Source organism: Hemibagrus wyckioides, linkage group LG09, assembly GCF_019097595.1.
Source record: "Hemibagrus wyckioides isolate EC202008001 linkage group LG09, SWU_Hwy_1.0, whole genome shotgun sequence".
In the NCBI taxonomy this organism is placed as follows: Eukaryota; Metazoa; Chordata; class Actinopteri; order Siluriformes; family Bagridae; genus Hemibagrus; species Hemibagrus wyckioides.
In genome coordinates this window covers 17,369,221-17,396,078 of record NC_080718.1, presented here as the reverse complement: position 1 = coordinate 17,396,078, position 26,858 = coordinate 17,369,221, and the positions used below count along the sequence as shown (strand labels likewise).

The window sequence follows — 26,858 nt, the reverse complement described above, 5'->3', positions numbered from 1 at the left end:
AAAGCAAGACCAAAACTTACCTCTGCTGCAGAGGGGAAGTTCATTTAGAGTTACCAGCCTCAGAAATCACCAATTAACAGCACCTCAGATTAGAGCCGTTATGAAGGCCTTACAGAGCATCAGTAGCAGACATATCTCAGTATCAACTGTTCAAAGGACATTATTGTGTATTTCGGCCGCCTTCAGCATTGTTTTACAATGTAGAAAGAAATAAACCTCAGGAAAGACCATGGAATTAGAAGGTGTGTCCAAACTTTTGACTGGTAGTGTATATATATTAAAATATACTGAGATCTGGTACAGACTGACTGGAGTAGTACTAATGCTTAGAGGTTAGTTTAGAAAAAAATACTATATTTGTTTTAATCATGTTTTTACTGTTTTTTTAAGCGTTGAACATGGCTAGGTGTTTGCTTTGTGTTGTTTTTAAAGGGAAATAATATTTTGCTTGAGCTCTAGACTGTGCTGTGGTATCGGACGGTGACTTGGCCCCTGTGCTTGCTCTCTTCCGCGGGTTTCTACGTGCGCGTGCACGTGAGTGTGTACGTCACGTCGGCGCGCACCTATATGTGGCTCAGGCTGCTCTCTGTCTCTATGCTGTTCTGATGTCGGGACGCGGAGGCGCAGGACCTCACACAAAATTTAAAGGCTTGAAATTTACTTACAGCGATTTTTCCTGAACCCTCCTGAAGGGTGAAGACGAAGTAGCGCCGTGCGGAATCTTTCCAGCAAGTGAATTATATAAAAGTCGTCTTATTTCCGACTTTTTCTGTCCAGGTCAGCTTGACTTGCTCCTAACTCTTCCTACTAAATGATCAAACATTTCTGCACTTTTTTAAACACGGTATTTAAGACCCTTTAAAAAGTAGCATCTTCACCCGGGATTATTTTAGTCTAACCTCCTGCATGGTCCTGACTGTGGCTGAGTGTTCGTGGCTGATTTAGCTGTCGAGTAAAAGCAGCTAGCTGGCCAAGTTGTGGTTCGTCAGATAGCTAAGCTAAGCTAGGCTAACTATCCACTGCTGCCTCTGTGTATAATTAGCGTGCTAGTTTGGCTAGCCACCTAGCGGACTGTTTGTGGGATCCAGATAGTCGGGGTGGAGGATCACAAGGTATTTAAACAGCTTTTATATATGTATGTATATATATATATATATATATATATATATGTATGTGTATGTGTATGTATGTGTGTATATATATATATATATATATATATATATATATATATATGTATGTATGTGTATGTATGTATGTATGTATGTGTATATATATATATATGTATATATACATGCTTATGAACGTCTCACGATTGTTTTCTCTAGAAGTTTATATTCTAGCTAATGACGTATCTTTTGAGTTAAAGAAACTACCCTGATTGTAGCATCATAAGTGTCTGCCTTGAACCTTCTGTCAAAGCTTTATTTAATAAACGACGGATTTCACCCCCACTAATGTTGTTAATAATAATATTATTATTATTATTATTGTTTTGAAGCAACTTGCTAACTATATTATTTAGCTATCTGTATAGCTGGCTAACATATAGATACGCTAAGGAAACTTTGTGGTGTTTACTTAGTTGAGCTATTTCCGTTATAATGATTGCTTTATATTAGCTAGCTCACAGTAACAATGCCTTTTCTTGTTTTTGTCTTCTCTTGTGTAAATTAGGGTCGGTTATTTACCTTGTGAGGTTTTGTTTTGTTTGTGTGTCCTCCTTCACCCCTTTATGTTTGGACTCCTCCTAAGTGTTTATTTCACGTTAATACTCACAGCAATGTCACGTTAATATACTGGAGAGTCTCATACCTACTCACTGTACATCCCAGTTATCTGCCATATGACACTCAGGTCATTTGCTTTAACTCAAGTTTCCTCCCAAAACATAGCTCACTGTTAGTCACAGTCTTCAATTCAGGCTTCCAGCCAAACTTTGAACTCAAGCCTGGTTTGTGATTAACAGGTCTGCAGTTAACAGCAGACTCTACCAAATGACCATTTTTTGGGTAATCAGTGAAGTGGGATGAGCATTTTGGAGCCTTTTGGTTGCTTTAATTGTAGACCAGGAGAGAGAAGAGTGGGTTTTTTGTCTCTGTCTAGTCAATTTCAAAAACCCAAAACTTGGTGTCTGGAAAATTATATGCTTTTTTTTTCGCGGTCAGCTGTATGTTTTCCTGTCACTGGCATGTATTAAGCAAGTGTCCCTGTATGCAGGCCATCATGTCACACTTGCAATAGGAGCTGAAATTTCTCATAATACTTAAATTACCTATTCAATTTCTTTGTTTTTGTATAAAAGGTCATGTATTGACCCATATGCAGGTCAGTGGTGGTTCATGTTTGACTCAGATCTTTAACTTAGCTAGTGACTGATTATGACAACACTGTAATAATAAAAGATAAGATTTTGAGGCATGAGGATGTTACTAAATTATGCAGTATATTATATTTCATTTATGTATTTCACCTGTGTTCTGCAGGGGTTTTTTTCCTTTCCCAAGAAGGAGTTGTCATATTTGATTATGTGGGACTGTGTTTTTGTTTTATTGAGTGTCCTTGTGTTTAAAAAAATGTTAACAAAAAGTCTGGAGCAGTATTAGGCCTTTTCGATTGTCCTAGTCCCTTCAGCTCTTATAAGGGGTTATCCGATGACTGATGTGGTTGTTTAACTGGAGAAAACCTGTCTGCCTGCTTTGCCTGGAGTCATGTAGCAGAGGTCTGTGTACAAGTAGGTGGGTCTAAAACTGCTTGACAAGTCTCTGAGCGCTGCTTAAAAAACTGTAGTCTGGGTGAGGCAAGTTTCATACAGCAGGTTGTGACAAGCTTTTGTCTTGTAGATTAGAGACGTTCTGTGTTGGCTGTTTTGTATGCTTGTATTTTCTTTCAGTGAGACTGCTGTCTCCTTTTTTTATATATATAAAAAGGTGTCAGTAGATTGTGGGAAGCAGGATTATACTTATCAGAATGTGCCTGTGTATGACAATTCACATAATGCGAGGCCTGTAATTGAGCAGGTTGTGAAATTTGGAGCCTGCGCATTCCCAGAGCTTGTGCATTTTCCATTCATGCCCGTTTCTGTTGTGTCCAGTAGTAGCTTGCACCCAAGTGTGTGTGTTTGTGAGCAGAGAGCACACATCCTCCTGCTCTTTGTCCCTGGGTGTGTTCAGAGCTGTTACAGTGCAGAGCATTCCAGTAAGACTGATCTTTCCATTTACAGACACACCAGAAACACTAGACTCTATTGAAACTGCTCTACCAGTGCAGCCTTGATGAATTTCCTCAAAATATTCTGCTTTGGTTTAGGCACAATTTTAACAGGGCTGTATAATTGTTTAGTATAGTGCATTAGTGTTTAAATGTACACAAAGAACAGCCATTTTACAGAGAGAAATCTGGCTTTGAACAACACATGCGGAAACCATGCAGGGCAATGATCAAACCTTTACAGCTCAAGACTACAAATTACTGCTTCATGTTACTGCTTTCTTGTTTCATGCTAACTTTCTGCACTAGTCTTAAGTTGGGATATAGGCATGTTTGTGGTTTTGACATTTAGGATCTGCCAGTATGTAATACATTTGATCATGTACTATTGCTGTTCTGTATAAAAAAGAGCTTTCTTCTGTTCATTAAGTAATTAGTGTGGACATCTAACGAAAAGTACAGTTGAACTCGGGTTTTCATAGATGTTTTAAAATGTGTTTTGCTGGCAATTTGTTAGCGAACCAGTATGGGATAATGCATATTGTGTGTTGTGGAAATGCCTATCATAGGATATTTTTGTCCGGTCACCCACCCCTATTGGCTCTCTTGTGTTCTTTTAGATACAGTTATAAAGCCAGTGTGATGTTCTCTAAGGAGATGTGAAATTCAGAGCCTGGACTGCTGTACAACAAACTGTCGTTTGAGAGTTTTGTGATTTCATTGGGAACATGTTCCCCTTGGCTCATCGAACAACAGTGTTGCTAACTTTATCAGGACTATAATTGATTTATTGATCTAATACTGGGAAGGTAGGCAACGAGTAAACCAGATTTCAGGTTGTTTACTTGAAATAGCACATGGCCAAGCAGTGGTGACAGAAGAAAAGCAGAAGTATTTCTCTTTGTCATTAATCATGTTTTCATAAACTGTCTCCCCTGAACAGATTTAACATGAGATGTGAGATCGAGTTGGCATTGAATGGTTTAAAACTTTGACACTTAACTTCTTTTTCTGTATGTGAAGACGCTGAACTTTTGACCTAACCTTTTCTAACCAATATGAATGCTGCAGCATTAGAATGCCATGCCACAAAGTATTTTGCATTTGCAAATGCAAAACAACCCCGTGAGTGTGTATGCAAGACGGGAGCACAACATGGGCATCTTGTTTTACGAGGGGACAATTTGTTGCCCAATAGCTCCAAAAGTGTACAACATTTTAAAAAGTGCTTGTATGCCTTAAAAGAGAACAGGGATGAATGTGGAAAACAGGTCCACAGTGTTTGCCAAGTGTGTTGAAATAGCAAGACCACAGCATGGTGAACAAGAATTTTCAGTTTTAGTTGCAGGTCTCTTGACAACAGAACTAGTTAAAAATATCTGGAGGCCTAGAATTTTTGTAGATACTGGGAAACTGGAACGGTTGCTCACTGTGTCTCTACATCACTGCTTCACTGTGTTTTATTTATTATTTTTCTAAACAAGAGAATCAGTCATTGTTTTTGACATAGTGTAGAAGACCTTTTGTTGTCGATCCGACAGTGTTAAAGAAGACTAGCGCTGAGTCATGTTGATTTTGTGATGAGATGCAGTGATTTAAACTATTAAAAAAAAAATAAAATAAAACAGGTCCTATGTTGTACACATGCCAGGATCAGTTTCTAGCAACTGGACTGTTTTTAGAAATTGCTTTGTGTAATCTGGCTTGCTCCACCTTTTGAATGGGTGCCATTATTATTCAGAAAGTTCAGGTAGTAAAGTGTACTTTGAAAAGCTTATAAAGGAATGTGCAGTCTATAGGAATTTTCCTAGCACATAATTTTACATGTTTCTCACCAGTCTGTGTGGTATGCATTCTCATTAGTGGTAGATTTTGTGCACGAGTGTTGATCTGGGATCTGTGTCACTTGCTGTGTCTTCTAAATATATAGATTATTATTGACTTGTATAGACTTGTGCTACATGGGGAAGAGCAACAAATGCATATAAAGGCAGTCTCATATTTTACAATTGTGCACAAAATTGTGCATTTATCTCTTAGTGCATGCAAGGAGTTATAGGTGCATATATTGTGCAGAGGTGGAGAGTGCTGTAATCTGGTTTGCATGATTGAGGCAGGGAGGTGTATATTGAGTATGTGACAAGATATTGTTACCCCCATTCTGAGGCTTTGTGAGGATTATTCAATCATCTGTCTAGATGGTATTCAGTGTGCCTTTATTATATATGGTGATCTTTTAATATCTAATAGTTTTGTTTGTGATTTAAGGCACAGAGGTAGCACTGATCCTCTGCTTCTCCATTCTATCTGCAGTGAAACGTGAGATTTTCATTTAGTTCCGTTTCCTCCCCTAGTTTTCATGTTTTGTGTATGTATAAACGTATATACTTCTGCAACTGATCACACAGGAAATACAGAAACCCAGCCCAAATTAGGCCTTGCAGAGTTCACACACATACAGACAGACTGTAGTTATTTGATTCATTAAAACAAAAAGTAGATTTTGAAGTTCAATTAATAGAAGGTTATATTATTAAATACGTACAAAATGGTTAGTACATATTCTTAAGTAGTAGTAGATATTTTAGTGACTTGGAGCACCGAAAGTGGCTCTCTCTTTACAGTGTTCCCTCGACTAACCTGACAGACTAAAGTTGTACACCAGGCCAGTGACATCACATGGGTGGGGAAGGTGTGGAGACCGTTGAGCTGTGCAGACGTAACGTCAGTGAGCAGGAGTGCAAAACAGCATCCAGTTGAAATGATGTGGTTGGCTGTAGAGAACCAATTGGACATTCACTGTAGATGACACTTAAGGCAGCTCAGCCTATGCTTTGTGTATGTGTGTGCGTGCATGAATAGCACAAGAATTTATACAAATAATATAGCAGTGCTGGCTTATCTAAATGCAATATGACAATTTATAGACTCAAAATGCATGGTGTCCTGGGTCACTAGGGTTAGGGTTATGGATGCTGAACATCTCCTGTCCCTGGCTGTAACCTCTTATTCCAGAGGAAGCTTTTGTTCAGGATAAACTAGTCTTCATGGCTGACTTATCTCTATGAAATAAACTTGTCTGTTTAGATGCTCCACTGTGGGAGTGCAGAAGTACAGAAGCTTATTTGTACTGTTTTGTCCTATAGCTTGTGTCCAACATCTTCAGTGTTGGAATAAATGCATCATAGCACTAACATTTGCAGTATTGATTTGATTGTCCTTACACCGTCAGTACTATTCTCAGATAGAACGACTAGCTACTTTTCAACTAACTAAGGCCTAGTGGTTGGAACTAAATGCTGTATAAAATATGAACACAATATACAAGTATAATTTGTATGTATTTGTGTTTGTTTGATTACGTTATAATGACGAGTGGTGTTTTTATGCTGGGTGTGTATTGGAAGTTTTTTGTTTTTTAAATATTAAATAGATGGAAAGGAACGGTTTAAACACTCTTTAGACGTAGTTTACACCAAGATTGGCAAATTTGCTTTTTTTGCTTGTCAAAACAAACGGAAATTGCAGAAATGCTATAAATGGTCAGCTTACAACTATATGATGACTTTGGATACTGATTCAGTCATCCCATCTTAATTGTTGACCCAAGTTTGACCTAAGGTTTTTGCATCACAAGATTATATTACATTATATCACATATTATGTTACACTGACTCAAAAAACCTGGATTTCTGCAAGGCTAGCTATCCAGAGAACTTTCAGTGTGTCATGTGAGGACTCTCATGGGGTCACTTTCCTATTGGCCGCCTTCATGGGTTATGGATGCTAATAGAATGTTGAAGCACTTGCCCCTTCAAGCGGTGGTGATGTTCATCTGTGCAGAAAAGTTTTTTGGTCTCCTCCTCTTTTATGTAAATCAAATCTTTTGCATGTTCACTCTTGTCCAGACTTCTAATCTTGCCCATACTTTGTGTGTTGGAATGTTGCAGTGTGGCTGAAGGGCTGAGACTGGGAGAGGAAAGCTACTCTGCACTGGAGGGCAGAGCCTAATGCCTCAGAAATGTGAAACTATCAGTTACTGTTGTCCCACCCCTTACAGGGAACCAAGGAAACAAACCTGCCATCCACAGAAAGTCTGGAGGTAAGGTCTTTTTTTGTGTCATGGTATAGTTTATCAAAAGTAAAATCTGATGCACTAGAACCTTAACCTAAATAACTTGTATCAAATACTGAATTTATTGTGTCCTGAGTTACAGAAGAGCAAGCCAATTGTTTTACTGTAGCTCAGCAGCCTGAAATTAATTCTGCCACACTGTACACTTCAGAGAATTATACAATGCTTTAGCTTTAAACCAAATAAACATTTGTACTGATTCTTAAAATCCCAGATGTGCTGTTTGCCTGGGTTAAAATACTGTTACATTTTAATTGCAATAAAACAGGCTCCTCAATTGTGACTTCATCCTTGTTTTTTCCTGAGTTGGACAGTTTCCTTGGCAGGCCCCCTGAAGGGGAAGTCATGGACCTTTACAAGATGCATTGCTGAATTCAACATGAGCTCACCTAATCATTTAACATGACTCATTCCTTGGTTTTGCTCTTTTTTTTGTTGAGCTGAAGTCTGTTTTCTTATCCTATAATGCGCTTCTACTTTTTTTTCCGTTTGAAAATTATCATTAGCTAACACGTGTTTTGGCAAAGGGTGTTAAGGAAAGTTTGAGTTCTGTGGGCGGGTAAAAGGCTTGGGCTAGGGCTATGTTTTTGCCAGATTGTGTAATGGATAAAAATCAGTCTTGGAGGGCTAGATATGAACAGACTACTATACCACTGTGATATAACTCCAAACCAGCAGGCGCTCATTTGCAGGCTGGGAGGTAGTTATAAATGAAGCAATACCATGAAGTCGATTAAAGATAATGGTCACTGACTCTTCCCAATCTCTTTTGATCTACTGTTGGGGTTTCGTGTGCACAAATATATAAGATGAGAAGGTGTTGCAGTAGAATTAGCAGTATTTTGCTGTATCCACAGGGGCGGGGTGATGAAGTCTGCACATACTCTTTTTGTTTTTTGAGAAATGGCAGGTTTTTGTGGTGTAAAAAAAATGAAACCAAGTTAAACTGTCAGAACATTTTCACCCACAATGCAAAAATTTAAAACTTATACAATTTAAGTAGACATTTTAACTTTAGGGAAAAAAAAGGGGGTGGGGGTTGCAATAACATGGTTTCATAAGTTTGCGCACCTTTTATATTTCAGGCTGTCCTCAGAATGAACCAATCACATTCAATCTCATGTTCAAAACTAATTATCATACTGCTGTTAAAAATGATATTATTCTAATTAATCCCGAATAATGGTTAGCTGTTTCTGTAGGACTTTCTTCAAATCTTCTTGGTTTCATCCATCTGCTCACGCCATGATCTGCAAAGAGCTTACAATGCGTGGTATCTCACTTGTTGAAACGTATTGATCAGGTTAGGGGAATAAAAGAATTTCCAAAAGATTACCCTAGAACACCATAAAGGCCATCTGCAACAAATGGAGAACATGTTGCACTACTGTGACCTCACCAAGAACAGGACGTTCCTCCAAAGTGTATAAAAGGACGAGATAAATACTTACCAGGGAGGCTACCAAGAGACCTATGGCAAAATTAAAGGAACTCTGTGAAATATCTGTCAAATACTGACACATTCTTGACTATGGGGTCAAAGTTACCACAAACTATGTGGCAAAATGTATTTTGGTCTGATGAAACCAATCCCAAAAATAAGAAGTCCCGACTTCCAAAAGGTATGGTTAGATTAAAAAAAACAAAAAGCACATCACCAAAAGTTCACCATACCGCATCATGCTTTAGGGCTGTTTTTACTCAGCCAGAACTGGAGCTTTTATCAGGGAGGATGGAATCATGAATAGCTGCAAATACCAGTGATTTTAGTTCAAAACCTTCTGCTAGTAAGCTGAAGGAATTTTACTTTTCAGCACAATCTTTCAGTCTAGACCAGAATCCAACAGAAAATCTGTGGGGTGACCTGAAGCAGGCTGGGCACAGCAGATTCCCGTACAGTGTGATGGATCTAGAATGTTTTATGTTTTTGCAAGAAAAAGTTGGAAATCTCTCTAAGTCAGGATGTGCTTCACTGATGGGCCCTTACCCAAAAAGACTGAGTGGAGTAATAAAATCAACAAGGCTTCAACAGAGAATTAGTTTAGGGGTGTGTGAACCTCTGCAATTAGGGAATTGAGTATATTTTTCCTTGTTTCCCTAAAATGTTTCTGATCATTTTAACTTAATTGTATACATTACACAATGAGGGTGGAAAAACATAATTTATCTTGGTTATTATTATTATTATTATTATTATTATTTATTTATTTATTTTTTATCTCCATTGTAGCTCTACAACTGAAAGTGAGTGTTGTGGTAGTAAATGTCTGTATCCACGGAGAGATATGCCACTACTGACTTGCCATATGAGAGAAGATTTCTTGTGTACCCCACATAACTATCAGAGAAAAGCATTATATTTGCTTTATATATTAACTAACCCATTGTGATTCCACTATGCTCAGTAACAGCTGTCAACACCCTACAAATGTCATCCCATATAAGAATGAGAACCTGCTCCATACTTTTCATTCCCGTTAGTGTGTCCACACTGAAATGGAACGCCTTATAAGCACTTGTCTGTGATGCATTCCACTCAGCTGTTCATGGTTGCTCTCACAGGCTTTTTGGAGCAGCTGGGTGTTGGTCAGCTGACCGCTTGTGTAATACCCCAGCTGTATCTGTCTCTGAGTGGTTCTAGTCCTAGTATTAGTCCAAGTGCCAAAGAGGACAGCTAGTGTTTGTTAGGTTGACCGTGAAGCCACCAGAATCCACCGGTAGCATACTTGAGCTCTGCCTACCTGATCAGTAGAATTAACATCAAACACTTGGTGTATCATTAAAGTTTCCATTAATATCCAGTGACTGATCGGGTTTTGAACAAAGGTTTTAAAATGGGTGTCACTGTTTTAATAATTACATATTTGCTGAATCCCAAAGAGGTTCAACTGTGTAATGTCCTGCTTGACTAAATTATTGGCAGGGGCCATAAATTTTTTTTTTTCTTCTTCTGTTTTCAGGTTTTCAGCCATGCACCTCAAGCCATACCCTAAACTACAGGATAAAGAACTTCACCAGGACAGGGGACAGGATGGCACAGGAAATCTTGTGGGTCAACGGGGAGTACTCAGAACTGAGTGGGGTGATCGCCAAGCATGCAGTCTTGTAGGTTCGCCTGGCAACGGCACAGTCAACCGGTGCCCCCTCAGTGTCCTTTCCACCAATACTCTCCGTTGTACCACCAACAATAACAGTACCACACCCACAAAAGCAAGTGAGAGTTTCTACCCATCATGGGGCCACAAGAGCAAGACATCTTCCTCTGTCACTACATTCACTAGTTCTTTAGTGCTACTCTCCTCCTCCACTGGCATGGAGAATGAAGGCTCACTAGGAATATACCAAGGGGAGGATGGGGAGGGATCGTTAGACATATGGGCAGTCATTAAGCCTGGAAACACCAAAGAAAAGATTGCAATATTTACTGCCCAGAAATGTAGTCACATTGCAACAGGTGGCAGTGACAAAGCTTCCGATAAACTGGGAATTACAACAGATTTGCGAACAGTATCGATGAAAAGCAAGGGTTGTTGGGATGGTGACTGGTCTGTGGCCAAGCGACGAAAGCGGTCTGGAAATGTAGACAAGTCCACATGCATTACTCCTCCTGCACAAAAGTCTGAATTCTGTACAGCACTCTTGAACACCAACAAAAACAGTGCTTCCTCTGGTATAGCTGGGGAGATTGAGAAGACCGATGGAGAAGATGGTGGGAAAACAGTTTCTGTGGTTGAAATGGTGGCATACTTGGAGCAGAGGGCTAGCGACCAACATGTAGACCTGAAACGTCCATCATTGCGAAGCTCCAGCACGTTTACTCTGTCCAAAAGTCTGTCCCTTCTTACTCAAGCTGAACCGGTATCAAAAGGCCCACAGCAGTCCGACGTCAATGAGGAAGAAGAATCTGTGCGAGTGCTGGACATGGTTGCTAAGTTGGAATCTCAGTGCCTCAGCAGACAAGGTATGAGAGAGGGAGGAGACCTCTCGCGCAACAACAGTTTGCGAAGAAGAGTGGGGCGTGTTTTGCTAGCAGGATCTGAATCATACTCTGCAGTCTTGCCTAGCCAGGTGGCATTGCCTAGCCTTCCTCAGGATAAGAGAGCTGATGGTCACTCGGAGCAAGTTGCTAATGATGTAGATAAGCTTAAAGCCCTGCCAGAAGCCCATGTACCTGTGCTCTCGGAGCGTTTTGCTCTTAGAGGTAGGAATGTGGCCAAACGGGAGACATTTGATAAAGTAGACACCATAAACAGCCTGTGTACTCTGGCCAATCAGGCCAGCTCAGAGACCCATGAGTGCAGAGAGGAGCCTCTTCCAGGCATGCTGTTCTTTGCGCAGGCTCCTCAGGAGCAGAGATGTTGCTCTATTTCTAAGAATATCTCCATATCCCAAAATACAGAGGACCCTTCTAATGACCAAAAAAATGAACAGAGAGGGGCACCACTACACAAACAGGCACTTGAGCCGCCTTCTGCTAATGTGGCTTTCAGAGAGGAAAACTTGGATAAACTGGAGGACGAGCATGATTTGGTGGAAATGGAAGAAGAGTTTGGTGGAAATAATCGCAGTCCTGTGCCTTTGCGTCGCCTAGTGTCTCATGAATTCTTGGAGACCCGCTTTAAGATTCAGCTCCTCCTGGAGCCCCAACAGTATATGGCATTTATGCCCCACCACATCATTGTCAAAATCTTCAGTTTGCTGCCTACTGAAAGCCTGGCTGCCCTCAAGTGCACCTGTCATTATTTCAAGTTCATAATCGAGAGTTATGGTGTGCGCCCAGCTGACTCCCGTTGGGTCAGTGATCCACGCTACAAAGACGATCCCTGCAAGCAGTGCAAGAAGCGCTATGACCGTGGTGACGTGTCACTTTGTCGTTGGCACCATAAGCCCTATTGCCAGGCGTTGCCCTATGGCCCTGGCTACTGGATGTGCTGCAGGGAGGCCCATAAGGACACACCCGGTTGCAATGTGGGACTCCATGACAACCAGTGGGTTCCTGCCTTTCATAGTATCAATATGCCAATTTATAAAAAAAGCTGTGACGGTGAAGATGATGTGTAGTGTGCTGGATTGGGATGGTGTATGCATATTTTTTTTGTTTTTTTTGCAAGTCCATGTAACTGTAACTGGTATGGGTGAATACTGGTTCTTGTGCCTCTGCCATTAATAGGAGCATGTGCTTTTTTTTCTTTCTTTCTTCTTTCTTCTTTTTTTTTATTTTTTATTTTTTAAATTGTTGAATCAGCTTGCATCCACACTGCTGAAACTAACCAGATGTATGGCTGTATTTTTGCCTCTAATTCTCCCCTCTGCCCACCAACCACCACCATGTCTACAGAGCCTACTCAGGTCCTTAAAGTTGATCTGCACTTTAACCTTCAATTGCTGAATTCTTGCAAATTGTCCAGGGTACTTTCCGTTGTTTTTATGCTCAACAAGCATTAATTAGTGTCGCACTAACTTATTTGTGTCGCAGTAACTGAGAACACTTCAGAAACATTTCCCATTTCTTGTAATTTAATGTTAGACACAAAAAGCCTAACTATGTTTTAGCATATATTTCAAAACAATTAGTCCATTTTTCTTTTCCTAACAGACAAGTTGGCTTAAAGAGCTTAAGGTAGATAAAAATCTGCTCCTTCGCCCATCTTATAATTGCAATGGCTATAAATGTTCTGGGATCATGTACTTTTTAGCATTGTTTCTCGCTGGTCTGAAAGGCGATCCCAGTTGTTTACACTGTACATAGCAGAGACTTATATAATAATAGGATAAAGAGTTTCTATTACTTGCAATGGGTCCTTGGGTGGAACACCTTTTCATGGCTGTGTTGTAGTCCACATTGCTTCCTCTAGTTTTACAGTGTTTCCTTAAACTGTAAAGTGGCAGTGTGCATGCCTTTAACTTCAATATCAGCACCTCCCTAGTATGATGCAGTGTTTCTCATCGGGAAACCTTTGAATGTAGGGAAGGGATTCAGCTGCATTATCTTTTTCCACAGCCATCTGGATGGCATCTGATTTAAAAAAAACTGTCCATCGCAATGTAAAGAGAATTGTCTCCAAAGTGCATTTCAGAGTTTTAAAGAGCATTATAATACATGTGCTGTTTCTGCCTTATGAGGCATTTTACTTCAATAAAGTGTATTCAAGGAAGATTTAAGCTGCATTTGTTTTGCTGTCATATCTTTAAACCACATATAGATTGCAAACATGTAATGTGACTATTATGTAAGCTTAGAATAAAATTGGGAGAAACGAATAACATGGTTTCTACTATTTTGAGATTTATGAAGGAAGAAGAGAGATTATTTTGTGTTCAAGACTGATATCAGGCTGATTTTGGTGGTCACAGCTATATTGAGAGTGGTTTATGTTCTATAGGAAAGGACTGATCTGGAGAGTTTGGAGAGGAGTTGCAGTTAAGCAATGTGAAAATGTTTTCCATTCATCTCTGCCCTCTCAAGATAGGGTTTGATAAATCCTGCTTTGGAAGTACTATGTACATATTTCATGTAAAATATGTTTTGGCAGAAAAATATATTGAGTATTGAATTTTTGGCGTTTCCCTCTCACATCCCCTCCCTTATAATGTATATACATGGGTTTCTTTTCCCTCATAAATGATGGCCTTAAAATGCACAAGTAAAATGAGTGGATGAATTCACTGGGCAATAAAATGCATGAAAATAACTTGTTTCCCATGTTTGAGTCCAAAGAACAATTTTTTTTAGACTAAGGGATGTTTGGTTTAACCAAGGCATCAATATAATGTTGGGATTATTAATACCTCTCAGCAAGCACTCTGGTTTAAAATGATTTCTAATCATATAAGAATCCTCACAGCATTCTGGGTCCTGATGAGCACCAAGTAGTGGTTGAACAAACTCAATAATCCCAAAGTTTAACTTGACCCTGATGACCATCAATATAATCAAAAATCTTCTTTATTCATAAACTAAAACACCTTACACATTTGGAGGATACAAACAGGAGTTTTAAATGGCTGGTGAAAAGGTGCACTTTCATTTTTAAGCAAACCAAAGCCTGAACTCACTCGTCTAGAAAGCCAGTGATGAATCTGACATTATATATGCCTGTAGTGTACTGTTAAATAGGTAAACCAACTGTGGCAGTTGCTTTAAGAGCATTCCATATTAGATAACACAGCAGAAATAACTTATTTTAAAATCAATATTAGAGATAGGTGAAATCGTCACCTAATCCAGCAAGATGCTTATGCTGCTATTTTCAATAAACAGAATGTTTCTATCAAGGCAGTCAAGCCCATTAAAGTGAAACATAGTGCTGCATGCTCTTAATTCATACACTATATTGCCAAAAGTATTCGCTCACCCATCCAAATAATCAGAATCAGGTGTTCCAATCACTTCCATGGCCACAGGTGTATAAAATCAAGCACCTAGGCATGCAGACTGTTTTTCCAAACATTTGTGAAAGAATGGGTCGCTCTCAGGAGCTCAGTGAATTCCAGCGTGGAACTGTGATAGGATGCCACCTGTGCAACAAATCCAGTCGTGAAATTTCCTCGCTCCTAAATATTCCACAGTCAACTGTCAGCTGTATTATAAGAACGTGGAAGTGTTTGGGAACGACAGCAACTCAGCCACGAAGTGGTAGGCCACGTAAACTGACGGAGCGGGGTCAGCGGATGCCGAGGCGCATAGTGCGAAGAGGTCGCCAACTTTCTGCAGAGTCAATCGCTACAGACCTCCAAACTTCATGTGGCCTTCAGATTAGCTCAAGAACAGTGCGCAGAGAGCTTCATGGAATGGGTTTCCATGGCCGAGCAGCTGCATCCAAGCCATACATCACCAAGTGCAATGCAAAGCGTCGGATGCAGTGGTGTAAAGCACGCCGCCACTGGACTCTAGAGCAGTGCAGACGCGTTCTCTGGAGTGACAAATCGCGCTTCTCCATCTGGCAATCTGATGGACGAGTCTGGGTTTGACGGTTGCCAGGAGAACGGTACTTGTCTGACTGCATTGTACCAAGTGTAAAGTTTGGTGGAGGGGGGATTATGGTGTGGGGTTGTTTTTCAGGAGCTGGGCTTGGCCCCTTAGTTCCAGTGAAAGGAACTCTGAATGCTTCAGCATACCAAGACATTTTGGACAATTCCATGCTCCCAACTTTGTGGGAACAGTTTGGAGCTGGCCCCTTCCTCTTCCAACATGACTGTGCACCAGTGCACAAAGCAAGGTCCATAAAGACATGGATGACAGAGTCTGGTGTGGATGAACTTGACTGGCCTGCACAGAGTCCTGACCTCAACCCGATAGAACACCCTTGGGATGAATTAGAGCGGAGACTGAGAGCCAGGCCTTCTCGTCCAACATCAGTGTGTGACCTCACAAATGCGCTTCTGGAAGAATGGTCAAAAATTCCCATGAACACACTCCTAAACTTTGTGGACAGCCTTCCCAGAAGAGTTGAAGGTGTTATAGCTGCAAAGGGTGGACCGACGTCATATTGAACCCTATGGATTAGGAATGGGATGTCACTTAAGTTCATATGCGAGTCAAGGCAGGTGAGCGAATACTTTTGGCAATATAGTGTATATGACATTCATCATAAAGGATCATTTTTATCCCTCCTCACTATATCCAATCTGTAAAGGAAGGAAAAGGGACACGTTACTGACAGGATAATAATGGGGATCCTATAATTTGCAAGACCTACAAAAGGTCAGGTGTTTTCTTTTAAACAAAACAATTCACCAGATCCTATTTCTACTTTTAAAAGGTTAGAAATGGCATTCTTCTTTCCCTCCCTCTCTCCTTTCAATCACACACATTCATTCTTGACATGCAATCAAGTGACAAAGTCACAAAAATCACTTCTTCTAATAAGATTTGACAAAAGAGAGCGAGACAAATAGTTTGTTTGCATAGCTACAGCAGTCTAAACATTCCAGCCTGGCCTCAGCGCTGGCCAGTGTAGGCACGGAACCAGGAGGTGACCGAAGCAGCAGCAGAAGAAATCATGCCTCCTGCATTTCCCGCTGGCTGTGAGACCTGCATGGCTGTGCTCTGAGACAGATCCATGGGCTGAGAGGGGATGTCACAGAATCGGGGGCTAGGAACAGTTTCCCAATCTGTGCCCAAGTCTGTTTCTTCATCTGTTACAGCTTCATCTCCACTCTCCTCTGTAACACCTGATGCCTCGGGCTCCAAAAATTCCATAGAGTCCTCCAAGTCTGCACTTACTTCAAACGGTCCAGTCCTGTGCAAAGAGCAGGAAACACCACACTATAAAGTCTTCCTGCACTTGTCTGCTGCATTCAAAGAATATGCAACTGCATAGTGGTCATTTTCTCAGTTATTACATATAGATGTATTTTATTCTCCGCACCTTAACATAAACAGCCCCTCATAAGTATAATGCATATCAAAAGGGTACACACATTTATTGGAAAATCAATCAATTCATCACATTGACAATTTTCTTTTTCAATTTAAATAAAATATACATTCTGCATACAGAAGACAAAAATTATTAGTATATATTTTCAGAAAATATTTTCAATTATTTTAATATGAGTATAAAATGTATTTGTGGATAGGAAAGGAACACAGAAAACTTAGACCTAAGGAATCAGACACCTCCAACTGGATAATGGAGCCAAAGTTTTTAACTTTTTTACAGTGTATAAATGGAAAACTGAGGTTCATTCTTACCTTCCAAGGTTTTTGTTCTCAGGAGAGACCAGAAACATGATGTTTCTCAGTGTATGGTGGGGATGGAGTAGCTCACTGTCTACATGCTGTGAAAACATTGATTGATATAGAAAACATATATCATAAATATTTGTCTTACTAAAGGTGTGTTTCTGGAGTATAACTGCGAGTGTGTCACCTGGGAGAAGCAGAGATGTAGGATGTTGGTGTTGAGTTTGTTAACAGCACGAGTAAATCTGTAGCGGCTCAAATTATCACCACAGAACTCGCTGCAAAGAAGACAACACAGAGGCAAGTGATCAAGTCATCATTAAATGCACCAGGTACTTTCTGAAAGGAAATGACCTCAAGCAAGAAGAAACTGACTTCTCTTAAAAAAGACAAAATAATCTGTATTACAAACATTCAACACTTTCAGGTGGTGATATTGCAGAACTCTGGACATATGTTACCTGTTGCACAGCTTTTTGGGTAGATTGACATCCAAAATATGAGAAAGAATGTTGACAAGCTGAGTAGCATAGCAGAGGGCTGCGCTAATGGTGTGTGCTGGAGTGATGTGATCCAGCTCTACAGAAAAAGTAATAAAACATTTTTTAGGCACGACCATCACCGATGTACATTAATACATACAGACCACTGCATTGTGTACATTTAGTAGACCTTTATTATCTAGTTAAACTAATCTCAAGCAGAGATGGCTCAGTAGGTAAACCTCAAAAGCTTTTAGCTCAAATTTAAGGACCCCAGAGAACCACTGTTGGTCCTTTACCCCCCGACTTTACTGTACTGTGTCCTCTTTTAACTGAAATTTAAGGACCCCAGAGAACCACTCCTTTACTCCAACTTTACTGCACTGTGTCCTCTTTTAACTGCAAGTCACTTTGAATAAAAGCAGTTACCAATGGAGTAAAATATTTCGTCTTGACATCAAAAAATATTTTGTAGTCTGACACAGTAACAGTTGAGTGTCCATCAAACAGTGTGATGAGGGCAATGAGAGGAAACTGTACCTGGGCCAGGATTAGTGCTTTTCTCCTCTACCCAGTTATAGTAAGCTGAGCAGTCTCCATTACTGGGCAGTGTGACATGAGGCCCAGTGATGCTGATGCTCGTCTCTCCATTCTGATCGTCCCAGATCCAACGACCAGACATGTACGTTGTTCGCCGAGCCTCAGCTAACTCACTCACAGTGCTGGACGTGAGGGCAAAGTCATACTCTGCTACAGCAGTTTCAGCTGGATCTCTGGAAAGCAGAAACCCCAGTTACAGTCTCTTAAGCACATATTTTACAAGTTGAAGTCTGCTTATGCCATGACACTGAAAATATATGGACCCAATTTAAGCAGGACTATCAAATTTCTCTAGTTCTAGACAAACAGCTTAAGGTGGTGCTTTGTTATCTGTTTTTATACCAGTGATTTAGCTTTTATAATCTGCCAGTAGAGAAAAATGTTACAAACAGAAAACCCTTGGTCATTGACTTAATTTCATTACTCAAACCTGCTGCCCTGCTTCTCCTCCTGTGTGGGGAAGATGTAGGAGGTGAGTTCCAGGATGTGACCCCGCCGCACCTCAGCCAGAGTCTCCAGTCTGCTCTGTAGCTCTTTATTCCTCTTCTCCAAAAGCTCGCTCAGGCGACGGTTATGACGCTCTATCTTATCCCGCTTTTCCTGGTGACGACTCGCACGGCGCTGCAGTCTCTGACCATCTTCCTGAGATCGAAGTAACAGATCTTTGCCTTAAGGAAGAGAGACATGGGAAAATGAATTGATCATGACCTTTTTTTTTTAACCATAAAACACAAAATAAAAGATGGTTGGAACGAATGGTTTTGATCATTTTCTACACCCACCACTCTTCACTTCTTCATTCCCACTGCAGATTGCCTCTTTCAGTTGCTCGATCTTCATCTTACATGACATGATCTTCCACTTCTGCCATGAAATAAATAATAACAATAGAATAAATCACAACTGGCAGTCAGTGAGGGTAAAAAAAATATTATTTGTGTTCAAATCATCTTATGAAGAAACTTACAAGCTGGTCTGCCTGAACCTTCTTGTCCATGGTTTTGATTACTCTGAATGAATAAGAAGAAATGACAATGAAGTGTCTATCATGTATCAGAGACCACAACTACATGTAATGTTTAATATGTAACCGGTTAGCTCATAATGACTACTCAAATGACCTTTGCTGAAGAATCTCCTTTTCCTTCTTCATTTTCTGAAGCCTTTCTAGTTTTTCTGCGTATCTGCAAGCAAGCAGTTTAACACCATTCAGGTTTAACACCATTTCTATTAATCAACTCTATCCTTAGAGTTTGACGACACATCTATTTTACTGCAAGAACCTTTTACGTCATCTTAATTCAGGCATGATTAAAAAAAAACCCCAAACAAATCAGATTTACTATTACACTTCCTATGCATTCAGTTAAAGTAATACACGAAGGACATCAGATGTGTTCAAACATCTGGGACAACTGGATGTTCCACATAAACTACATAGCCAAGTTTATGACTCAGCTAACCTAGTTAGTTAGCGGGTCATGGTAACTTAGCTAGCTAATGCAGTCTGACAGTACTGTAAAAGTTTGTTATTACTCTTCATACACGCATTATAAATGTGTTATCGCTCTCAGAAGAAAACAGCGACGAGTGCAGCTATAAACGCCTTTGTTGTTTAGCCCAGTCGTTAGCATGAGCTAGCAAAGACCACTGTTTACATAAAGAACTCGCTAACGTTAACGCTACATTGCTAAGTAATCTGCGTACATACAGAGATGCGCTGTTTTCGCCTTCTAATATGTGAAGAAACACAGCGTTATTAACAGAACATACCTTTCGGGATTTTTACCGTCAAAGTACACGAAGTCTCCAGCTCTTATACACCGGGCACAGGTTAGCCTGCGCCTCGCAGTGTTACACAGAGGGCATCTCTCCACGGCCACATACAGCCCCTCCGCATCATCCACCGACTCCACCATTACAGACGCCGGGGACACTCTCACGGCCCCTGGACAAGGCTGATCCTGTCGGCTGGTTGCTCGGGCCTGTGCTCTCGCCCCCTCAGTACCCGACTCACAAGGCCCGACCACCCGCACGTCGCTTTCCGGGGGACACGCCATAACGCTGGCGCTTTCCCTCTGTAATGCCGTACTACCGGGATATGACAGCAGAGTTCACGTCGTGTCCGATAACATTTTCAGCTTCAAACGCTGAATCTATAAGTTACCGCTGCCTACACACAACAACAAAACATCACACCGTCACTGGAGAGGCGCTGCTGCTACTGCGCTTCTCGTGGAGCCCGACCACGTGACTCACTTTGTTTATGTACAAGCCAGCTAGCCTGCGCGTGAGTTCAGCGATGACCACCTCTCTCCAGTGCTCACCGGGGGGTCTAAGGCTCCGCCCACAAGATGTTCCTGATTGTTGTCAGGGGCACGCGCATGAAAAAGAAATGTGTTGTGGTCACGGACAGAGAGGAGAGACGATCATGTTCAGACTGGAGAGGCCCTGACGGGGGAAACGGGGAACAGAAAATCTCTACTGTCTTTCAAGATGCATGAAAAATACAAAACTGATGCTTGCTGGATGTTTGCATATCAAATGTTAGCAAATAAAATAAGATCAAATGGGCGTGTCAAATATATGTCTTGTAGATTTGATCAATATACAGACCCTACGACAGTTTTGTCTTTACTATATGCTGAAGACATTTGGATTTGAAATTGATGAATATGAGACAACAGATCAGAATGTCAGCTTTCGTTTCCTAATATCTACCTTTTCTTTGAACTCATTTTTATTTATTTTTTAGATTAGATTCAACTTTATTTATCGTTGCCTTGTACGCATGCGCAATGACAAAGTCGAATCTAATCTAATCTAAAGAAAAATGGATGAGTTCAAACAAAACGTAAATATGAGGAATGCAGTTAGCATTAGTGAAGTGTTTTGTAAGAGAACAAAAATACTATAATATGTGAATGCACATGTATCTGTATCTGCTTTTCCTGGCAAAACAGGAGTGTGCAGTTATGCCAGACATCACAACCTGGCTATACTAATCAAGTCTTATAATAATATACTATGTGGCCAAAGGTTCATGCACATCTGCCCATCCTGGCCATATGTGCATTTTAAATATCCTATTCCAGATTCAGTCGCCATGTTGCTGTATTATAACCTCCATTCTTCTGGGAAGCCTTCTACTATCATACTATTGGAGTATGACTGTGGGGATTTACTTATTCAACCACAAGGGCATAGGTGAGGTCAGGCTCTGATCCTGGGCTAGGAGGCCTGGGGAGTGGTTGGCATTCCAGTTCCTTCCAATTTACTCAAAATGTGTTAAGTTGTTCTCTGTGCTGGCTACTTGAGTTCTTCCACACCATTTCTTCATGAAGCTGGCTTTGTGCACAAAGACATTATCATGCTGGAACAGGTTTGGACCTTTTAGTTTCAGTTGAAATTTCACTTGTAATGCTAGAACATACAAAGACCTCCAATTTGGGCAAGACCCACATATGGATGTTATGGTCAGGTGTCCAGAAACCTTGGGCTATATAGTGTAGAACTCTCATTTGGTTCTCAAGTGTTTTTGAGGAACTGAATTAGATTACTTTGAATGATCATGATTAGTAAATCTGGCATAAACCATTTTATCTTGGGTTTGTTAAGGGATAAGAACGCAGGTTACTAAACGAAATAGAAAGAACAGTTTTCATTCTCCTAAATCGGAAGAAATGGTTAGAGGAATATTTTGTCAGAAGAACTGGGTGTTGGCGAGCCTGGAGAACAAGCTGTGGAAAACAAAGCAACATGAGAAATGCAAACATGACATGCGCAGAGGCTCTGAAACAGCATGGTGGATTGTGTCATTTTTCTAGTATGAAAATCAGAACCAGTTGTCAGAAAATCAGACTTTTATAGTTCAGTGTACTATGTAGCAAAATGTGTTAACAAAACATTTACCTCTCACCACTTAAATGGTAAACACAGTAAGTGAAACACATACAAACAACATGCACAACGTTTGCAAACGTTGTAATATAATATTTTATAAAATGTAACATAATTTATTTTGTTAATTTATTTATTATTTTGTAACATAATATTTTGTAAAATACAAAATGTCCTTTAACAAAAGCTTGACTCATTTGAAAGCATAAAGAATCACTTTCAATAAACAGAGACAATCACCTCATATGCTGAAATATCAGAACTCAATAAAAAGGAGAAGTGCACTTTTCACTGTTTCCTGAATCCTTTCAGAATTGGGTAGATATTCTCAAACGCTTCATATATTTCAGAGCGATCTTTAGCACCTAGATTTACAAATGGGGGAAAAAAACAATGTGAAAAATTAAAACATAACATTTAGGACATGGTTAGTTTTTGTAAGTTCTCGAAAAATATTATAAATGTTAATAGATATTTCCAGTATTCTCGTGCATTGTGTAAAATAAAAGATATACTTATTGAAAATATTTATAATTTATATTTTTATATAAGTTTAAACCAGAGGTTTCAAACGATAAATATTATGATAAAATTGATTATCAACAGATAACCCCAGCATACCTGTAAGAACAACTTTTCCAGACACAAAAATCAGGAGGACAATCCGTGGCTTCACCATACGGTAGATCAAACCAGGAAACAGCTCAGGTTCATAGCTTGAGGTATAAAATATCAAAGTTACTATACAGAAGCGAGATTTCATATTGCTTTAAAACAGAAGAAGTTATTTTGGTGGACCTGCTGAACTGCTGGTGAGTCAGTACCAGGCCCTCCAACCGTATAGGGAAACACACATCACAACTTCCAACCATGTTCTGGATTTTGAAGTCGAGAAATTTGGCTGGGAAGCCGAGCTTCTGTACGACGCGAGCATACTTTCTTGCAGCAAGGCGAGACTGCTCCTCACTGGCAGGAGATAAGATAAACTTTATTAAAATGAGATGTTAGTAAAACACCCAGGAAATCAAGAGAATGTGATATTATCAATGACAAGAAATTACTCTGAAGTACATTCAATACCAGACTGCCTTTAGACAACCAACCACACACTGCATTTGATATACCTGATTTTTTTCCCTACTACTTTTTGAATGATATTGAGCACTTAATGAACAAAGATGTTCAACACATGGAATAGAGAAAACTAAGGATCAGCAAAGCAATAATAATACTAAAAATAATAATAATTAGCACCGAGGTGCAATAAGAAAAAGTAGAATACAGTGCCGTAACAAGGAGGGAAAGACGGGGTTTCTATTATAATTATGGTCATATACACTATATTGCCAAAAGTATTCGCTCACCCATCCAAATAATCAGAATCAGGTGTTCCAATCACTTCCATGGCCACAGGTGTATAAAATCAAGCACCTAGGCATGCAGACTGTTTGTACAAACATTTGTGAAAGACTGGGTCGCTCTCAGGAGCTCAGTGAATTCCAGCGTGGAACTGTGATAGGATGCCACCTGTGCAACAAATCCAGTCGTGAAATTTCCTCGCTCCTAAATATTCCACAGTCAACTATCAGCTGTATTATAAGAACGTGGAAGTGTTTGGGAACGACAGCAACTCAGCCACGAAGTGGTAGGCCACGTAAACTGACGGAGCGGGGTCAGCGGATGCTGAGGCGCATAGTGCGAAGAGGTCGCCAACTTTCTGCATAGTCAATCACTACAGACCTCCAAACTTCATGTGGTCTTCAGATTAGCTTAAGAATAGCAGAATAGCTTAAGAACAGTGCGCAGAGAGCTTCATGGAACGGGTTTCCATGGCCGAGCAGCTGCATCCAAGCCATACATCACCAAGTGCAATGCAAAGCGTCGGATGCAGTGGTGTAAAGCACGCTGCCACTGGACTCTAGAGCGGTGGAGACGCGTTCTCTGGAGTGACGAATCGCGCTTCTCCATCTGGCAATCTGATGGACAAGTCTGGGTTTGGTGGTTGCCAGGAGAACGGTACTTGTCTGACTGCACTGTGCCAAGTGTAAAGTTTGGTGGAGGGGGGATTATGGTGTAGGGTTATTTTTCAGGAGCTGGGCTTGGCCCCTTAGTTCCAGTGAAAGGAACTCTGAATGCTTCAGCATACCAAGACATTTTGGACAATTCCATGCTCCCAACTTTGTGGGAACAGTTTGGAGCTGGCCCCTTCCTCTTCCAACATGACTGTGCACCAGTGCACAAAGCAAGGTCCATAAAGACATGGATGACAGAGTCTGGTGTGGATGAACTTGACTGGCCTGCACAGAGTCCTGACCTCAACCCGATAGAACACCTTTGGGATGAATTAGAGCGGAGACTGAGAGCCAGGCCTTCTCGTCCAACATCAGTGTGTGACCTCACAAATGCGCTTCTGGAAGAATGGTCAAAAATTCCCATAAACACACTCCTAAACCTTGTGGACAGCCTTCCCAGAAGAGTTGAAGCTGTTATAGCTGCAAAGGGTGGACCGACGTCATATTGAACCCTATGGATTAGGAATGGGATGTCACTTAAGTTCATATGCGAGTCAAGGCAGGTGAGCGAATACTTTTGGCAATATAGTGTATCCATCTGGGCTGGACAGATGATCAGAGGTTCATTAGGGGCTTTCATATTCTCAGAAAAATTCTCCACCTTGCTGTTCTAGTCACAATATTTCATACAAATGTGTTTAAACAGATCAAATGTCTGAGGTCTTTTTCCAATGAATAATATTAAATGTTTAATATTATGTAAATCCTCTTTGCAAATATAAAGCCATGCATCCTGTCCAATCCTGTATCTAAAAGCAACCATATTGTTGGTGTAATGCCCAACAGTTTTTAAACCTTGTCTGTCAAATGGTGTATTGCCCTCCAGAAATGCTTACATTTTCTTCATTCACGAAAGATGTAAATAATTGACCTTGTAGGGGGTGAGGTACATCTTGTGCATACATTTGTAATTGATATACCTGATTTGTGAGATTAAAGCTCACCTCTTTGCGCCTGTGCAGACCATTTTTCCTGAGCTGAAGATGAGGGCAGTGGTCCTGGGTTCACGGATCCGCATAATTACAGCAGCAAACCGCTGTGGAAGATCATGATCTGAGCTTGCAATACTGAAAACAGTATTTTCAATGTGATTTAATGTTGCTATTATAAATATCCATGCATACTAAATACATTTATTTTCCTCTCCTTGATCTCAGTTTCTCAGATCTCAGATCTCTGAAAGCCGAAGGCACTATGAAAGAAATCTTTATCATTCAAATTATACCCACCTTTGGATTGTACTCAGCATTTCGAGCTTGAAGGGCGATGGCTTTCAGGTCTAGTGGACATGCCAGGTTTACTGTGGACACTATATTCCTTTACACACACAAACACAGGTTCATATGTGTACATGAAAATGAAGTCAGATTGCACACAACATCCTACTGTTATCATATGTTCAAATTCCACAAAGCTAGAAGGGCATGGCAGAAACATCTCAGCAATGCAAAAATACAGGGTATATAATTGCAGAAAGCCAGGAGTTCAAAAATGCAGAAAATACATTTCTCTCCACTACTAGAACTGAGCACACCCTGTATTCTCCTATTGACTCTCACTGACCACAAGTAAACCTCTGAGCTCCTGTGATCATCCCTGTGCTTCTTTACATGCCAAATATAGAGTGTTCTTCCATATTTAAAGACTATGTGGATCTAAACAGCCTGCCATCACTCTCAAAACAACAAATACTGAACTGTACCAGTGTGGTACTCTCAAGGGTAAGTCTTCTGTACTTTTACATACGAAGGGGATTGTAGTGAAACAGTGCAGTTTAACATTTATTTACCATTAAGCTACCATCTTGCTATGTATATTAAGTAAGTTTTAAACCACACTACATTTACTTTCCCAACTAAAAGATACATAAAAGTCCATAAAGACCCACCCAAGTGACAAGCACTAGAGCATGCAATATGTTTCTGACTGTACTTTAATGCAGTGAAATAGAAACATCACACATTTTAGAAAAGTATGAGAGATCTTGATTGCTTAATAAAAGTCAATTATCTTACTGTAATTGTGGGATGATCCCTGAACTTTCTGCCACAGGGGCGACAGGGGTCATGGGTGTCATGGGGGTCATAGGGAGGTTGCAGAATGGAGAGGCTGCAGGCTGTCTCCTATTAGCATCAGTGTCTGCTTCAGTTGACAATCCAGTTGTACAGTCCAAGTAAACACCGCTGTCCTCTGTAGAACCCACTCCTCCATTCTCTCCCCCTTCATCCTGAGCACTGAGCTCATCAGGCAGAAAGCTCAGGTCCAGATCCTCAGGGAGATCTTTCTGTTGGTTAGGGATGGAGGAGGAGAGGAAAGAGGGATCCTGAAGCTGAGGTGGGCCCTGCAAACCCAAATCACCTTCAAATATGTACTCAGAGGAACCCTGGTGGAAGGGGGCATAAAGTTAAGAGCATGTATGACATGAAGAAGATAAAAATAATCTCCTTATTTTAAGCACCAGATTACATCTGAGTCCAAGATCTCAACATACAGCAATTGATTGGTCAAAGTAACTCTCAAGCGAGGCCTCTTCATCCATCTCTCTCAAGATCCATTAAGGATTGTGAATGAACCAAAAAGTAAAGCGAATATTCGCGTTGTGGAAATGAAAACTATCTAACACAAAGCTGGATTTTTCTCTCGTTCTCATTTAACATCAATTGCGCAGAATCACTTTGTCTTTTGCGCAAGACCGGAAGTGATTAACTAATATCGAAGTTATTTCTTTTCCCCACTCATATTCAGGTAAGCCCCACCTTCCGGAAAACGTTTGG

At 40.5% G+C, this 26,858-nt stretch overlaps 3 protein-coding genes across 5 annotated transcripts; 1 reads left to right on the top strand and 2 right to left on the bottom strand.

The window, feature by feature from the left end:
• The first annotated feature begins 564 nt into the window (after positions 1-564).
• Positions 565-13,504, top strand: fbxo34 (F-box protein 34). Of its 3 annotated transcripts, none has more exons than XM_058400013.1 (3): positions 565-777; positions 7,158-7,309; positions 10,303-13,504. In XM_058400013.1, exons 2-3 carry the CDS (start codon positions 7,218-7,220, stop codon positions 12,401-12,403), a joined length of 2,193 nt encoding a protein of 730 aa, XP_058255996.1. In that variant the 5' UTR covers positions 565-777; positions 7,158-7,217; the 3' UTR covers positions 12,404-13,504. The 3 variants fall into 3 exon arrangements, with proteins under 3 accessions (XP_058255996.1, XP_058255998.1, XP_058255997.1); XM_058400015.1 differs by having other exon boundaries at positions 566-728; XM_058400014.1 differs by lacking the exon at positions 565-777 and adding an exon at positions 852-1,112.
• A 766-nt stretch (positions 13,505-14,270) lies between these two features.
• On the bottom strand, positions 14,271-20,447 carry atg14 (autophagy related 14). Its single transcript, XM_058400016.1, has 10 exons — positions 19,886-20,447; positions 19,234-19,296; positions 19,080-19,122; positions 18,895-18,976; positions 18,543-18,780; positions 18,053-18,285; positions 17,492-17,609; positions 17,218-17,308; positions 17,040-17,125; positions 14,271-16,584 (listed from the first exon to the last, which is right to left on the bottom strand). The coding sequence occupies exons 1-10, from the start codon at positions 20,170-20,172 to the stop codon at positions 16,284-16,286; spliced, it is 1,542 nt and encodes a 513-aa protein (XP_058255999.1). The 5' UTR covers positions 20,173-20,447; the 3' UTR covers positions 14,271-16,283.
• Positions 20,448-22,204: 1,757 nt separating this feature from the next.
• On the bottom strand, positions 22,205-26,623 carry tbpl2 (TATA box binding protein like 2). The gene is made up of 7 exons (XM_058400035.1): positions 26,576-26,623; positions 26,100-26,467; positions 25,314-25,401; positions 25,029-25,120; positions 22,811-22,978; positions 22,634-22,728; positions 22,205-22,377 (listed from the first exon to the last, which is right to left on the bottom strand). The coding sequence occupies exons 1-7, from the start codon at positions 26,621-26,623 to the stop codon at positions 22,301-22,303; spliced, it is 936 nt and encodes a 311-aa protein (XP_058256018.1). The 3' UTR covers positions 22,205-22,300.
• Between the last annotated feature and the right edge of the window lie 235 nt (positions 26,624-26,858).

Bases quoted from the DNA above. Each gene is read 5' to 3' on its own strand.
- tbpl2 (XM_058400035.1), bottom strand. From the start codon at position 26,623: ATGGATGAAGAGGCCTCGCTTGAGAGTTACTTTGACCAATCAATTGCT. The intron at 25,402-26,099 runs GTAAGATAATTG...GTGTGTGTAAAG, and splicing joins GGGATCATCCCACAATTACA to GAATATAGTGTCCACAGTAA. The intron at 22,979-25,028 runs GTGAGCTTTAAT...ATCTCCTGCCAG, and splicing joins GTCTGCACAGGCGCAAAGAG to TGAGGAGCAGTCTCGCCTTG.
- atg14 (XM_058400016.1), bottom strand. From the start codon at position 20,172: ATGGCGTGTCCCCCGGAAAGCGACGTGCGGGTGGTCGGGCCTTGTGAG. The intron at 17,610-18,052 runs GTACAGTTTCCT...CTTTTTCTGTAG, and splicing joins AAGCACTAATCCTGGCCCAG to AGCTGGATCACATCACTCCA. The intron at 17,126-17,217 runs GTGACACACTCG...ATGTTTTCACAG, and splicing joins TACATCTCTGCTTCTCCCAG to CATGTAGACAGTGAGCTACT.
- fbxo34 (XM_058400013.1), top strand. From the start codon at position 7,218: ATGCCTCAGAAATGTGAAACTATCAGTTACTGTTGTCCCACCCCTTAC. The intron at 7,310-10,302 runs GTAAGGTCTTTT...TTCTGTTTTCAG, and splicing joins CATCCACAGAAAGTCTGGAG to GTTTTCAGCCATGCACCTCA.